The following is a 12561-nucleotide window of genomic DNA, read 5'->3' as shown; positions in this document are numbered from 1 at the left end:
TGGAAGGTGATGAAATCCCCTTCACTGGAGGTTTTAAAAGAGAGGCTGGATGGCCATCTCTCAGAGATTCTTTAGCTGGGATTCCTGCATTGCAGGGAGTTGGACTAGTTGACACTTGGGGTCTTTTCCAAGTCTACCATTCCATGATTCTATGACAAAAAAGTCAGAACATTCTGAATTATGCTGAACACTGGACACATTGGTTTTCCTTGCTCCATAAAAGGAATGACCAAGAGCCTGCTTTAAGCCACTATTTTTTCCTTTGAAGCCCCACTCTTACCTGCCCCACCACACCTGACATCATGTTTGGTGTAAAGTGTGGGGTGGGGTGGGTGTGGCTTCCTCAAAACAGCCTGGTGTGCCAAGTTTGAGTTGTTCCCGTCCCTGATACTGAAGAACAAGACTTTGCTGAAGAGGAATCATAGCTGCAAAGGTAAGTCATAGCTAATAACCTTTTAAGAGTCCTTTAACAATGTCATTAAGTATGTGGATAAGCCGATCAAGTAAATATTGTGTACTTAGATTTTCAGAAAGCTTTTGAAAAAGCCTGTCACCAAACACTCATAAGCTTAGCAGTCATGAGATAAGAAAACAAGGTCAGTAACCAGGTAAAGAACAGGAAGCACAGTAGGAAGAAATGGATAGTTCTAGCAATGCCGGGATGTATTAAAGAGGTTTGCCAAGGATCTGCATTGGGACAAGCACTTTTTAACTTGTTCTCAAATGGCCTGGAGCTAGGAGTGAGCAATGTGGCGGCCAAGTTTGCTGATGATACCAACTTGTTCAGGGTGATTAAAACAAAAAGGGATTGTGAAAAGCTCCAAATAGAACTCTCCCAGCCTGGTGAATGGGCATTAAAATGGAAAACATGATTCAATGTCAGCAAGTTGAAAGGGATGCACTTTGGGGTGAGGAATCCTAATCACATTTGCACTAATCAGGTCTGAATTGGTAGTGACTGACCGGGAAAGTCATCTTGGGATCACGGTGGATAGCTGGATGGAAATGTTGTCTCAGTCTTTTGGATGCCACAAATAAGAAAGAGTATATGCCCTGTATCGCACCATTAGTGATGGCTCTGTTGGATTCAGTTTCCCCCCCTCCTCTGGATTTTAATGTGTGCAGGGTCCATGTCAGATCTTTCATCTCCAAACAAAGAACTATCCTCTAGGTAAACTTGGTTATGTGAGAGCAGTTAAGATGAGGGAATCTTTTCTGATTCCAGGGATTCTTTTATGACATCACAGATGGCTCTTTCCACCAACCACCATCACTTGGATGCCAGCCACCACATTTCAGCTCCCAGTAAATGAGCAATCTATTTCTGAATGATGACTCACCGTGCCCCTTTTCTGGGCATGGGATGGACACAAGGGGGTGGGGTAGAAATCCTAAACTCAACTTACCATCGATGGCCTGCATGTGCAAATGGACTGTCACACATCAAACACTACAGAAGGAGAAGCTCTGTCCCACACACAATGAAGGAAACTCACATGTTCATCTGAAAGTTGTCAAGCCCAGTAAACACATGTATGTGTAAATAGGCCTGTCATCAACCAATGAATAAATGTCCTGGGAAAATAAGATCATATCCTCACTTTTCATTTAAAGCACAATGATATCACTTTATCAGTTACGGCTTCCCCCAAAGCATCCTGGGAACTGTAGTTTAAGAGATTCCCCTTGCAGAGCTACAATTCCCTGAGTTCCCTGAAAAGAAATGTTGACTGTTAAACCACTCTGCGAACTGCAACTCAGTGAGAAGAGGGATCGTCTAACAACTCTCAGCATCCTTGGTTCCCCTGGGATTCTTTGGGGGAAACCATGACTGTTAAAGTGGTATAACAGTGTATTAAATGTATGGTATGGTTGTGACCTAAGACAGGTTGTTTTCTATCTCTAAGATTCCCAGGTGCTTTGAACAGCCCATGTTGTGTCCTACCTATGGTGACACACTGCCGAGACAAGCGGAAGGGCTTTCTCAGTGGCTACACCTAAATTGTGGCATACTTGCCCCATGAAGCTAAAGTAGTTTGTTGCCTTCTGCCAAATAGCAAATAGGCTTTTTATTATTATTCTGGCAGGCATTTGCCTTGCTGGGCAGAATACTGTGTTCATCTGTTATGCCTACCTTTATAGAATTTTGTTTGACGCGGTTGTTTTATTGCAAATTTAATTGTCGCAAGCCACCCTGAGTGAAGTGCGTGAAATTGAAGGATGGGGTAAAATTTCTTCTGCTGAGGAAAAGAAAGGAAATGCTGCTTCCAGAAAAAACAAGGGCAGGCAAAGGATCGGTGCAGTCTGAGTCAGCTAATAAGGCCAGAAGTGCAGGAATCTGAAACGATGGAAAATAGAACCCAGCCAATCTCTGGGATTTGGGCACTTCCTGACATTGGCTTTCCCATCTGACTGCACTGCTTTGGCAGGTGTGTAACATTAACTGTGCAATCGCTGTTCGTGGTGAATGTAATGTGTGGAACTACCTCAAATCCACTAGCATGCACATTGGCTGTGAAATCCACTGTAGTGTAGTGGTTAGAGTGTTAGGCTAGGAATTGAAAGGCCTGGGTTCAAACCCCCACTGAGCCACAAAGCTTACTGGGTGACCTTGGGCCAGTCACTCACTCTCAGTCTCTTACACCACAGGATTCCTGAGAGTATAAAATGCAGGAGAGGAAAGATGCCGCTCTGAGCTTCTTGGAGGAAAGGTGGGGTATAAATGATATAAACAGGTATTTTCAATTTAATTACACAAGCCATATACATCTATGGAACAGAGAATTGATTGTCTCTGTAACAAAAAGCTTTTTTTGGGTGGGTGGGGATAGTAGGCAACTAAGATTACAGTCTTATACTCACTTACCTGGGAATAAGCTCCAGTGAAATAAATTGTGCTTATATCTGAGTAAACACGCATAGGATTCCACAGTCAAAGCTTCTTTTCACTAACAAATTAAAATGAGTCTAAGGAGATAACTAGTTTTAACTAACCCTACAACCTCTTCTGCGAAGACTGCAACACTCAGTCAGAAAAGAAAACCCATCAGAAACTTCCAAACCACTAGAGAACAAAAGACTGGAACCTGGAATTGCTTAAAGGGTTTATTCAGAATTGTTCTAGACATATTCAGCAGAAGGGAGGGGGAGGAGGAAGCATTTTTATTTGTGGACTTTAAATGCTAATCTGAAGTACTCTGCTTGATTGCATTTTCATATCTCAGAGAATCCTTGATGCTCTGTAATTATAATTATGGAGGAGACATGGAAAAAATACATTATTAGTCCACCTCAATGCTCCCCCCCTCACAGCTTTGTTTTTGACAGCTTTGCTGCTACCTTTCTATATATATATAGAGAGAGAGAGAGCGCTCTTTTGCTGCTTCGTAAGGGGGGGGGGCAAAGCAGATCTTTCCATCTTGAAATGTCAAGATTAAGATTATAACATCCATACAGAATATCCAAACAGAATATATGCTAAGGCAATGCAAAATAAAATATTTCAGCCCAGTTTTTTTTTAATCTGTGCTACCTTACAACCACAGTTCTGTTTGTACAAACCTGCGCAGCCCAATCTTATACTTGTTTACTCAGAAGTAAGTTCAGTTGAGCTCAATATAACAGTGTATGGCTGCAGTCCTGCTGCCCTATCCTATGCATGGTTCCCAAAATATGTCCAACTGAGTTCATCAAGTCTTATTCCTAAGTAAGTTTTCTCAACAGACAAAACCTGCATAACTAATCCAGCAGCAAACTCACCTTTCATTCTAATTTAAAAACATACTTATTCTTTCAACAAATAAGCAAGGTTTCTAGTTTTGTCAGGACACTGGATGAAATGTTTAAAATACAATGATATAGCAGAGATAACAGAATGTCAGCATGTAACATAATATGGGCTAGTGATTTGGACGAGGTGGTTATTCACCTTTCATAATCAAGCACACCCAACCATTTACAGAGGTGCTGTATAAGGGAACACTGAGATTTTTATTTTATTTTTTAAGATTTCACTTTATTTTGCAATTGGAAAGAATAAATGTTAAAACCTGCATTACAGAAAGGGAAAACACACTTGCTAAATCAACGTGTCGCAAAAACCCAACAGCTCAGAATGAAAGTGTAAAGATTTGGTGGCCAAATTTCTAACACCAAGATGATGGATGTTTATCAGTGTGAGTATTGTAGAGTTGCCATTCAAATGACAGTCATAATAATGGTCATTTAGTATAACTCAACAAATGGGAGTAAATTATTGTGGCTCAATCAAAAATGCATACCTTTGTACATTACAAACACCTGAACTTTATTTTATTTCTTCAGTCTGGATAGTAAGAGCTTCCACATAAAAGCATTTTCAAGCGTGATACTCTCAGTTTCTTCTGAGCTACATATCATTCTTTGTTCCAGAATGACAATATCTCCTTAACTGCTATTTCCCCCCTTCTAAGACTCATTACAGTACATATTAACTTATGGTTATTACTACTATTTTCTTACCTTGATGTACCTATGATCAGAGACTCATTGCTTTCAAAACTTACACTATGCAAAAGAGTTTAGTGATCACAAGTTTACATGATCCCTCAGGCAAAATATATATCACATCATCAAAAGCAACTTAACAGAAGATCTAACATTAAGGCTTCAATCAGATACCTAACTGGGAGTAAGATGCATTTAACTCAGTCACTTTAACTTTTGAGTAAACCTGCACAGGATTGCACTGTTTGCTAGCACGCAGAGCAAACCTGTGTATCTTTACTCATGAGTAAGTCCTGCTATGCTCAGTGTGTGGGGAGAGGAAGGATTACTCCCTAGTAAATGTGTTTAGGATTGCATCCCTAATGCTGGAGATTTAGTGCGCTCTTAAAAAATAACCCCGTCATACAAAACTGCAACAACAGAAACCCATTTCCCCCTGGTCTTATTATGCTAATACCAGGGGGGAATGGGCTTCTGTTGGGTTGCTGCTTCTTTTCTTTTCGGTGCACACGAAACCTCCAACATTAAGGCTGCAATCCTTAACATGCTCTGTGTGCTCTGCTGTCGCCCTGGATCTTTAACACTCACCCTCTTGGAAGAGGAAATGGTGTTGTCAGGGGAAAGGCGTTTGCTAGCTGGCTTGGATTCGCTCAGAAAGCGATGCTTGAGTTGACGCCTCGCCTTTCCTCCCTGCCCAGTGAAGGAACAACCAAGATTCGTGTGGCCAGAGATTTATTGTGTGTGTGTGTGTGTGTGTGTGTGTGTGTGTTAAATAACAACACATGACAATCTGTGCCTAGTGCAGCACCCCTCCCTCTTCGATAGAAACAGCAACCCATCTATAGATGACCAGCAGCAATCGCACAACAACCGAGCGACTTTAGGAGAGGGGCGCGCGCTCTGCCTGTCTCTCGTGCGCGTACCCGCTATCTCGCCCCCTGGTAGCCACTACCCTTTCCCTGAGCGCGCGCGCAGAGTTCCGCCAGGCTTGCTCGCGGCTCCCCTTCGGTCTGCTGTCACTCACCTGCACAGGAGCTTCGTGCCTCATGGTTCAGCCGCGCGCCTGTCCTTTCCCCTCGGCCGCTGGGGTCTCACTGGCAAGCGGGAGCAGTAGCAGCAGACGAAGCAGCAGCAGCAGCAGTCGTGGCCAACCCCGGCTGTACGCCACGCACACAGGCACAGAGAGAGACACGCGCTCGGCGCGTCAGCAGCAGCAGCAGCAGCAGCAACACGCTCGCCTCGCAGCCCAGCAGACAATTCAGCACCGCGGAGCTGTCCACCCGGCCTCCCCTGCCGCTTCTTGGCCCAGCGCCCCTCGCGGCGGCCGGTGGGAGGTGTAGTGCGAGCAGCCGCGCGTCCCAGGCCCGGGTCCAATAGAAAGCGGAGGGAGCCAGGACTACAAGTCCCAGGGACTCTCGCTTCCGCCACCGCCCCCCGGAGCTCCACCCCCCCTCCCTCGAGGCGGCGGCTCCATGGAAACAGGGCGCGGGGGGAGTTTGCGCGCTGTTGGGCGAAAGTTTCTGCGCTTTCTCCAGGCGATACTAGGAGAACCCGGAGAAGGCAAATAGGCAAGAAATGCAACTCCCACCCCACCCCTATTTGTTTCTACTTCGAAGCAGATTCTACGCTCCTGCCCCCAAACAGAAAGAGGGAGGAGAAAATGCAAAGCCAGCCTCGCCCATTTAAAGCCACCTTTTCCTTGTTTTAACTACTGTTTCTCAAAGAAAAGGGACAGCTTCCAAGATGTTTGCTATATATATATATTTCCTGGCGTCGCGGTTGGAATTCATTTGCTAGGACGGCAGAGAGCGAGAGATCAGGCCGGTTGGGTGTTTTGCTTTGGACTCCATACTGGCGAGTCCTTTTCGTTAGCGGTGGAGAAGGTTGTCAGCTGCTTTCAAAGAAGTATTTGAAAAGAGGGGGGTGGAGGAGCGCACAACGCTCTTACCTTGCCGTAGATTTCCATCGAGATCTCGCCCAGGCGACGTAGTGCCAACTGGAGAAAGAGACACGTCCACACAGAGAGAGCGGCAGAGGGAGAGAGAGACCCTCGTGGGGGAAGCGACGGCCCCTGAGACGGCTGGTGGCGTCGGGAGGCCAGGCAGAGAGCGCACTTGCTTTGCCTTCTTCCCCCGCCCCACAGCCCGGCAGGTGGAGGAAGCCGCGCTTCGGCGTTATTAAGCGATGCCAAACGTAGAGCTGAGTTACTTAGCAGCGCTATTAACACGCGCGCGATCCGCCTGAGCCTCCCTTTGGGCACTTTTTGAAATTTTGCATTAATTAACTCTGATCCAGAAGAACAGCAGGTGAAGGAAGCCGAGGGAGGAGGGGTGTGTGTGTGTGGCAGAAGCAACCAAGTTACATAAAATGCCTAGCAAAACAAAGCAGTGCAGCAGAGAAGAGGCTGGAGAATTAATTAAGCCCGTCTCTGGCTGATCAGGTTGCAAAGCAGGCTTGGAAGTCAGTCTCCTGGGTGGGTGTTTCTGTGACCCGTTAGACAAGCAGTAGGAAGACTTAAGGCATTTGTATTCCTACATTGTGTGGGGGATGGACTAGATGACCCTTGGGGGACCACCTTCCAACCCTGCGATTCTATTTTTCTATATTCTATGTTGAAAACATTTTCGTGGTGAATACCTATCAAGACAGCTGGAGGGCTTATATTTCTTTATCTGGTTAATTTAAGAGGTATGCATTGATGGTTACTGTATCTGTAATATGAACTGATAGTGGGTATTTTGTTATTATTAGTATTATTAAGATATATTTTTATTTTATTGTCCCCATCATTTTTCTTCAACCTTCCTTTGATACATTTAATAATAACAATAATAACAATGCACCTGTTTAGACTTGCTTGACTTCAGATCCCTAGCGTATGTTCACTGTTTGTTGAAGGATGCTCACCTGCCACTCACTCAATGTGTTTGGGTAGAGATGGCATAGAGAAAAGTGTGTGAATGAAAGATACAGGCAGGGGCACAGGTATATATACTGGTCAACAATGGCATAGAAAAAACAAGTTCTGTGTAAAATAGGCAACAATTCTTCTTGTACGCATGCAAGCTATGCTGCAAGATAAGAGAAACCAAAGCTGGAACAGGAATGTCACCTGGCACTAGGCCATCTTCCTTTCCCATCATGGGTGTGTGTGCTGCATTTTTTAAAAAATGAGTTATTTGACGAGGCTTTGCTTTGTCATTTCTAAAGCTGGTGCTCTCAAAACTGTGATATCATTGATTTCTGATAGTTATGAGCCAGCCACGCAGCACAAAAGAGGAGGGGAGAACCATCTGCCTAAGAAATTCTGGAGAACCTTTACCAACCGGGATTGGTGCTAGCAGATGAAATGGACCAGTGGTGTGACAGCCATTTCTTCTAATGACAAACTCAAGTTGCTCTGTGCCAATCTGCTTTGGAACAGGTTGCTAGCTTTGTTTTTTTGGGGGGTGGGCTTTTAACTCTTCAGGGTCCACATGCCAGGGATGAGTGTCTGGCTCTCATGCCCCCCCTACTCAGCTGATCCATGCACATTGAGTTATTGTCCCTACCCTGGCTCATCAAATGATCAATCTGATGAGCAGGGAGGTAGAAACTGGCATCCCCATGCTGCTGGTCTGCATGGAGAGGTTTAAACCCAAATCGGACTGTTGGTGGTAGGAATCATGCAGAGCATGGAGAAAATGGAACCCAGGGTCGTGCAACAAAGCCTAGTGGTGGAAGATTGGGGAGAGATTAAAGGAAGGACTTCCTCACACAGAACACAGTTAAACTCTGGGATTTGTTTGCACAAGACGTAGTGATAGCCACCAAATGGGATAGCTTTAAAAGCAGCTTAGCTAAAATCATGGAGGATGAGGCTGTTAGTGAATAACATGGGGAGAGTGTTGTTGTGCTTGCAGGCTTCCCGCTGGCAACTGGTTGGCCATGTGAGAAGAAGATACTGCATTAGGCGGGCCTTTGGTCTGATCCAGACTTCAGCATTTTGTCATAGCTTCCACGTGCCACTTCCATTCTGCTCATGGGCTCACCTTCGAAGAGCTATGTGGGATAGCTAACCCACTCCGAGGCAAAAAAATTTTTTTTTTGCAAGGAATATATTTTTCACAGGATGAAAAGTCACCCCACAAGTACCAGATGTTAATTCTGGAATCACTCCAGGCTCTACCAGAGCAGCTACTTCCAGTCCACTGCCCTGGGAAAGGGTGCCAGAATAGGCTGCAAATGTCAAAAATAGATAGATGTTGTGATGTTCGCCTTGTGTTCTTCCGCGCACAGAAACCAGTGTGTTACTTGTGACAGCCTCACTGCAATTCCCCTCCCCTTTTACTCCCTAGCTTAAATTGCATTTCCCTCAGGGAACAAAACTAAAAGGTTTTAGTTGTTGACAAGACCATCATACGGCTTCTTCTTTTTTTACCCCCGTTCAGATGACACTCTATCAGTGTGTTATTATCTGCTGCAATGACATGGAAAATAGCTTGAAAGATGACAGCTGGGATTTGCTAGAGACCAAGAATATGAGCCTAGAGCGCGAGGCTTTGGGAGCAAGCGAAATGTTTTCTTCTAGCACCATGCTGAAATGTCTTGCCTTCATATTGTTCAAAGAACTGAAATTTGGGGACTGTTTAAGGGGCATGGGGCTGGGGGAAAGTATGGAAAGGTACTGAGGGCATAAATCTTCATTTTGATAGACCAAGCATTGTGTAATTTAACCCACTGTTCACATCACATCAACACGTAAGCTTCATTCTTATCTGGCCATCTATTCTCTCTTATGATCACCACATGAATCCTAGCAGGTGTCCCTTATAATCCTGGCTCACTGAAGCAGGAGGTAAGGTGGCAACTCTGTTCTGCAACTAGCTGTACCACTTTAGAATATAGGTGGATGGTCACATGGGGAAATTCTTCCCCACTGGGGAGAAAAAAATCCCTGCACTTACAAAACTAGAGCATGCAGGGCCTCGAGGGGTAGAACCCCCCCAAGAGGAGGAACCCCTACAGGCAACCCACCCACCCTGCTGCCTCCACTGCTGGCAGAAAAGTGGTGGCGGCAATGGCTTCCAGCAATATATCATGAGATCTTGCTGAAATCCCACGAGATCTTGTGCACTCTGTAGGCGCAACCACACGACCCAGGTAAAAGAGGCTTTGGGGGGCAGGGGCTGCTTCAGCGGCAAGGCAGTACCTCCCCCATTTTACTTCTGATGGCGAAATGTGATGTACCACCCCCTGAGTACATGAGACAGAAGAGTAGGCTAGAATGCAATCCCCACCTGGACTCTGAAGTGGTGCAGCCTAGGCTTATAAATGATGCAGTCACATACCTGAATGCCTCCCGCCTCACCTGTACAAAAAGTGCACCAAATGCTATTTCTTCATTTAGGCCCAAATGTACCTAGATAAATGGTTTGACTAGGGTGGGTTGAGGCTTCCAAACAGGCTAATTAGGGAAAATTTCATACAAAGGCCCTATGGTTGTGTTGAAATGATCTTTTAGCCAGCCAGAGACCTTGCAGTGTATTAATATGTAAATTGGGGTGAAGTGTTATATCAAGAGCAGTCGTCTATTTTTGCGCATCTGATTTATGCCTCTTTTTGAATGAGCCACTTTGTCTTTCAGCCATTTAATGCAAAAAGAGAGCAAATGCCATCTATAATTCCTGCAATAGGCAGCGATACAAATTGAGAACAAGTTTCCAACGATACGGAAAACCCATATTGTTATATCAAAGGATGGTTAGATAGAAGCCATTACTTAACGTCTGTGTTGATTTCGTTCAAACACAAATGACCTGTAAGACAGTTTGTTCTGATCACAATCTCTATTCTATATTTGTTCACAAAAGAAGCCGGATGGAAGAAAGATTGATTGTACCCTGTCAAAATTATTTTCCAGGTAAATTTCCATGGGGATGTGAAACTGACAAAATCATTGCAAGGAATTTCCTCTCTGACAATGGTCCTAGCTTTAAGTTTTTTTAAAAAAAAAACACAGTCAGATTACTGGAGAGAATATTGAATTTATTATGAAACACTTTCTACAATTGAATTTCATTTTCTATTTGTTCCTGTAAGCTGTGACAGGCAGCCTCTCTCAGCCTTCATTCCCTAGAGGCAGACAGCCAACATAGATCAGCTAAGCCCCCTTCCCTACTGCACAAGCTGAGGGAAGATTTGCCATGTTGTAGGGGAGGTGAGGAAGCTCTGGAGGTAGTCCACACCTTGATAGGCTCATCTCCCAATTTCTTCAAGGTGTCAAGATCCCTTCCTTAAAGTACGGGGCCCATCCTGTGATTGCCTGGGCCTGTCACTCAAAGTCACCTGGGCATGAAAGACCATAAGGTAAAGGTAAAGGTACCCCTGACCATTAGGTCCAGTCGCAGACGACTCTGGGGTTGCGGCACTCATCTCGCTCTATAGGCCGAGGGAGCCGGTGTTTGTCTGCAGACAGCTTCAGGGTCATGTGGCTAGCATGACTAAGCCGCTTCTGGCGAACCAGAGCAGTGCATGGAAACGCCGTTTACCTTCCCGCTGGAGCGGTACCTATTTATCTACTTGCACTTTGATGTGCTTTCGAACTGCTAGGTTGGCAGGAGCAGGGACCGAACAACAGGAGCTCACCCCGTTGCGGGGATTCGAACCACCGACCTTCTGATCGGCAAGCCCTAGGCTCTGTGGTTTAGACCACAGTGCCACCCGCGTCCCTATGAAAGACCATAAACATCAACAAATGTGGCTCTCTGGACCATTCTCTCCCTGGTCCTCTGAACTCTGCGCACTCTCACCCATGGCAACACCCACCATTGTACCTATGTGGCCCCTGGAAGGTTGCCCCAAAGAAATGTGGCTCTTGGGCTGGAAAGGTTCCCTGTCTCTCTTTTAGCAGAAGGATGGTATAAAATATTTCAAACCCATCAATACTTGAGGCCGTCCTCTCCCCATCCCCAGCGCTAGGCAAGCAGCTGCTTTGCACGGAAGATGCACCTGTGTGTCTCTCTGTCAGTCAAGCTATTCTACCTGCCACCTGCAGTGTGCTGTAGCTTTTCCCTTGGATTCCATATCTCTGTGAACAGGGACACAGCAGAATGAAGTAAATTATCAGCATCCTGTTTCTGACTGGGAAAAGCATTCAAATAACTTATCATCACAGCACTGTGGTTGCCATGGCTACTAGGTCACCACGCTAGACATTCACCCCGGTCTAACCATATGTAATGATCTGCCATGACCGCCCAGTGTGGTGGTGATGGTGGATGTTAGATATTGTCTTTTACTTTGCCACTGTGGTGGATTTCTTTAAAGCTACCGTAAATGATGCCCATTTTTGAGCTTCTTAGGTGCGGTTTGCCAACTGGCCAGCAGAAATGGCCTAGTCTGCACCTGAGCCTCCAAGAGCAGCTGGATCTGTAGAAATGAGCAAGTAAAGCTTGGGGGCTTTTTTGTTTTGCTGCATGGAGATCAGTGTTATTACCTGCTGATCTCAGCAGATCAAGCTGCTGTTGAAATCACACAAACAGGGTAAACCTTGTTCTCATGGTACACGTCCCTCCTTATGGCAGCCAAGAGTAATTCCATCAAATTGCATGAATGTCAGGAATTGCTCTTCACTTGAGAATGTCTGCCAGTGGTGGATTTATGGCTGTGCAGCAGTGCGCATGCACTGAGCTGAGGGGGCACAGTCTCAAAGCCGAGTTAGTGCTTTCCCAGGGCCCTTGTGCCTCCTTCTCAAAGTTGCGTGCCTCCTTACCTGCCTTTGGGTGAGGCACCAAATATTGGCCTCGCACAGGTCACCATAGTACCCAAGTCTGCCACCGCTTTCTGCCCTATCTTGGAAGACACTAGAAGCTGCCTTAGAGTAGTTTCAGACTATTTGTCTAGTGCTCCAAGTATTGTCTATTCAACTTGGCTGGGCTCTGACTGAGGTCTTCCCTGCTGTCTTCTGCCCAATGTTCTTTCTAAACACAGTGTCTACATAAGAACGTAAAAAAAAACTGCTGGATCAGGCCAGTGGCCCATCTATTCCAACATCCTGTTCTCACAGTGGCCAACCATATACATGTCACAGACTGG

At 45.5% G+C, this 12561-nt stretch overlaps 1 protein-coding gene across 4 annotated transcripts in view; it reads right to left on the bottom strand.

Moving 5' to 3' along the window:
* Positions 1 to 6562, bottom strand: part of RAB3C (RAB3C, member RAS oncogene family) — a 103505-nt gene extending 96943 nt beyond the window's left edge. The window contains exon 1 of one of the 4 annotated variants that reach the window (XM_033164407.1): positions 6434 to 6562. In XM_033164407.1, coding sequence (XP_033020298.1) covers positions 6434 to 6451 — 18 coding nt within the window. In that variant the 5' untranslated portion in view covers positions 6452 to 6562. Of the gene's footprint in view, positions 1 to 963; positions 1161 to 5509; positions 5606 to 6433 lie in introns of those variants that run through there. The other 3 variants (XM_033164406.1, XM_033164408.1, XM_033164404.1) reach the window with 3 other exon arrangements.
* Positions 6563 to 12561: the final 5999 nt, after the last annotated feature.

The sequence above is a fragment of the Lacerta agilis genome, chromosome 11 (genome assembly GCF_009819535.1).
Source record: "Lacerta agilis isolate rLacAgi1 chromosome 11, rLacAgi1.pri, whole genome shotgun sequence".
Classification (NCBI taxonomy): domain Eukaryota; kingdom Metazoa; phylum Chordata; class Lepidosauria; order Squamata; family Lacertidae; genus Lacerta; species Lacerta agilis.
This window is presented reverse-complemented; position numbering and strand designations above follow the sequence as displayed.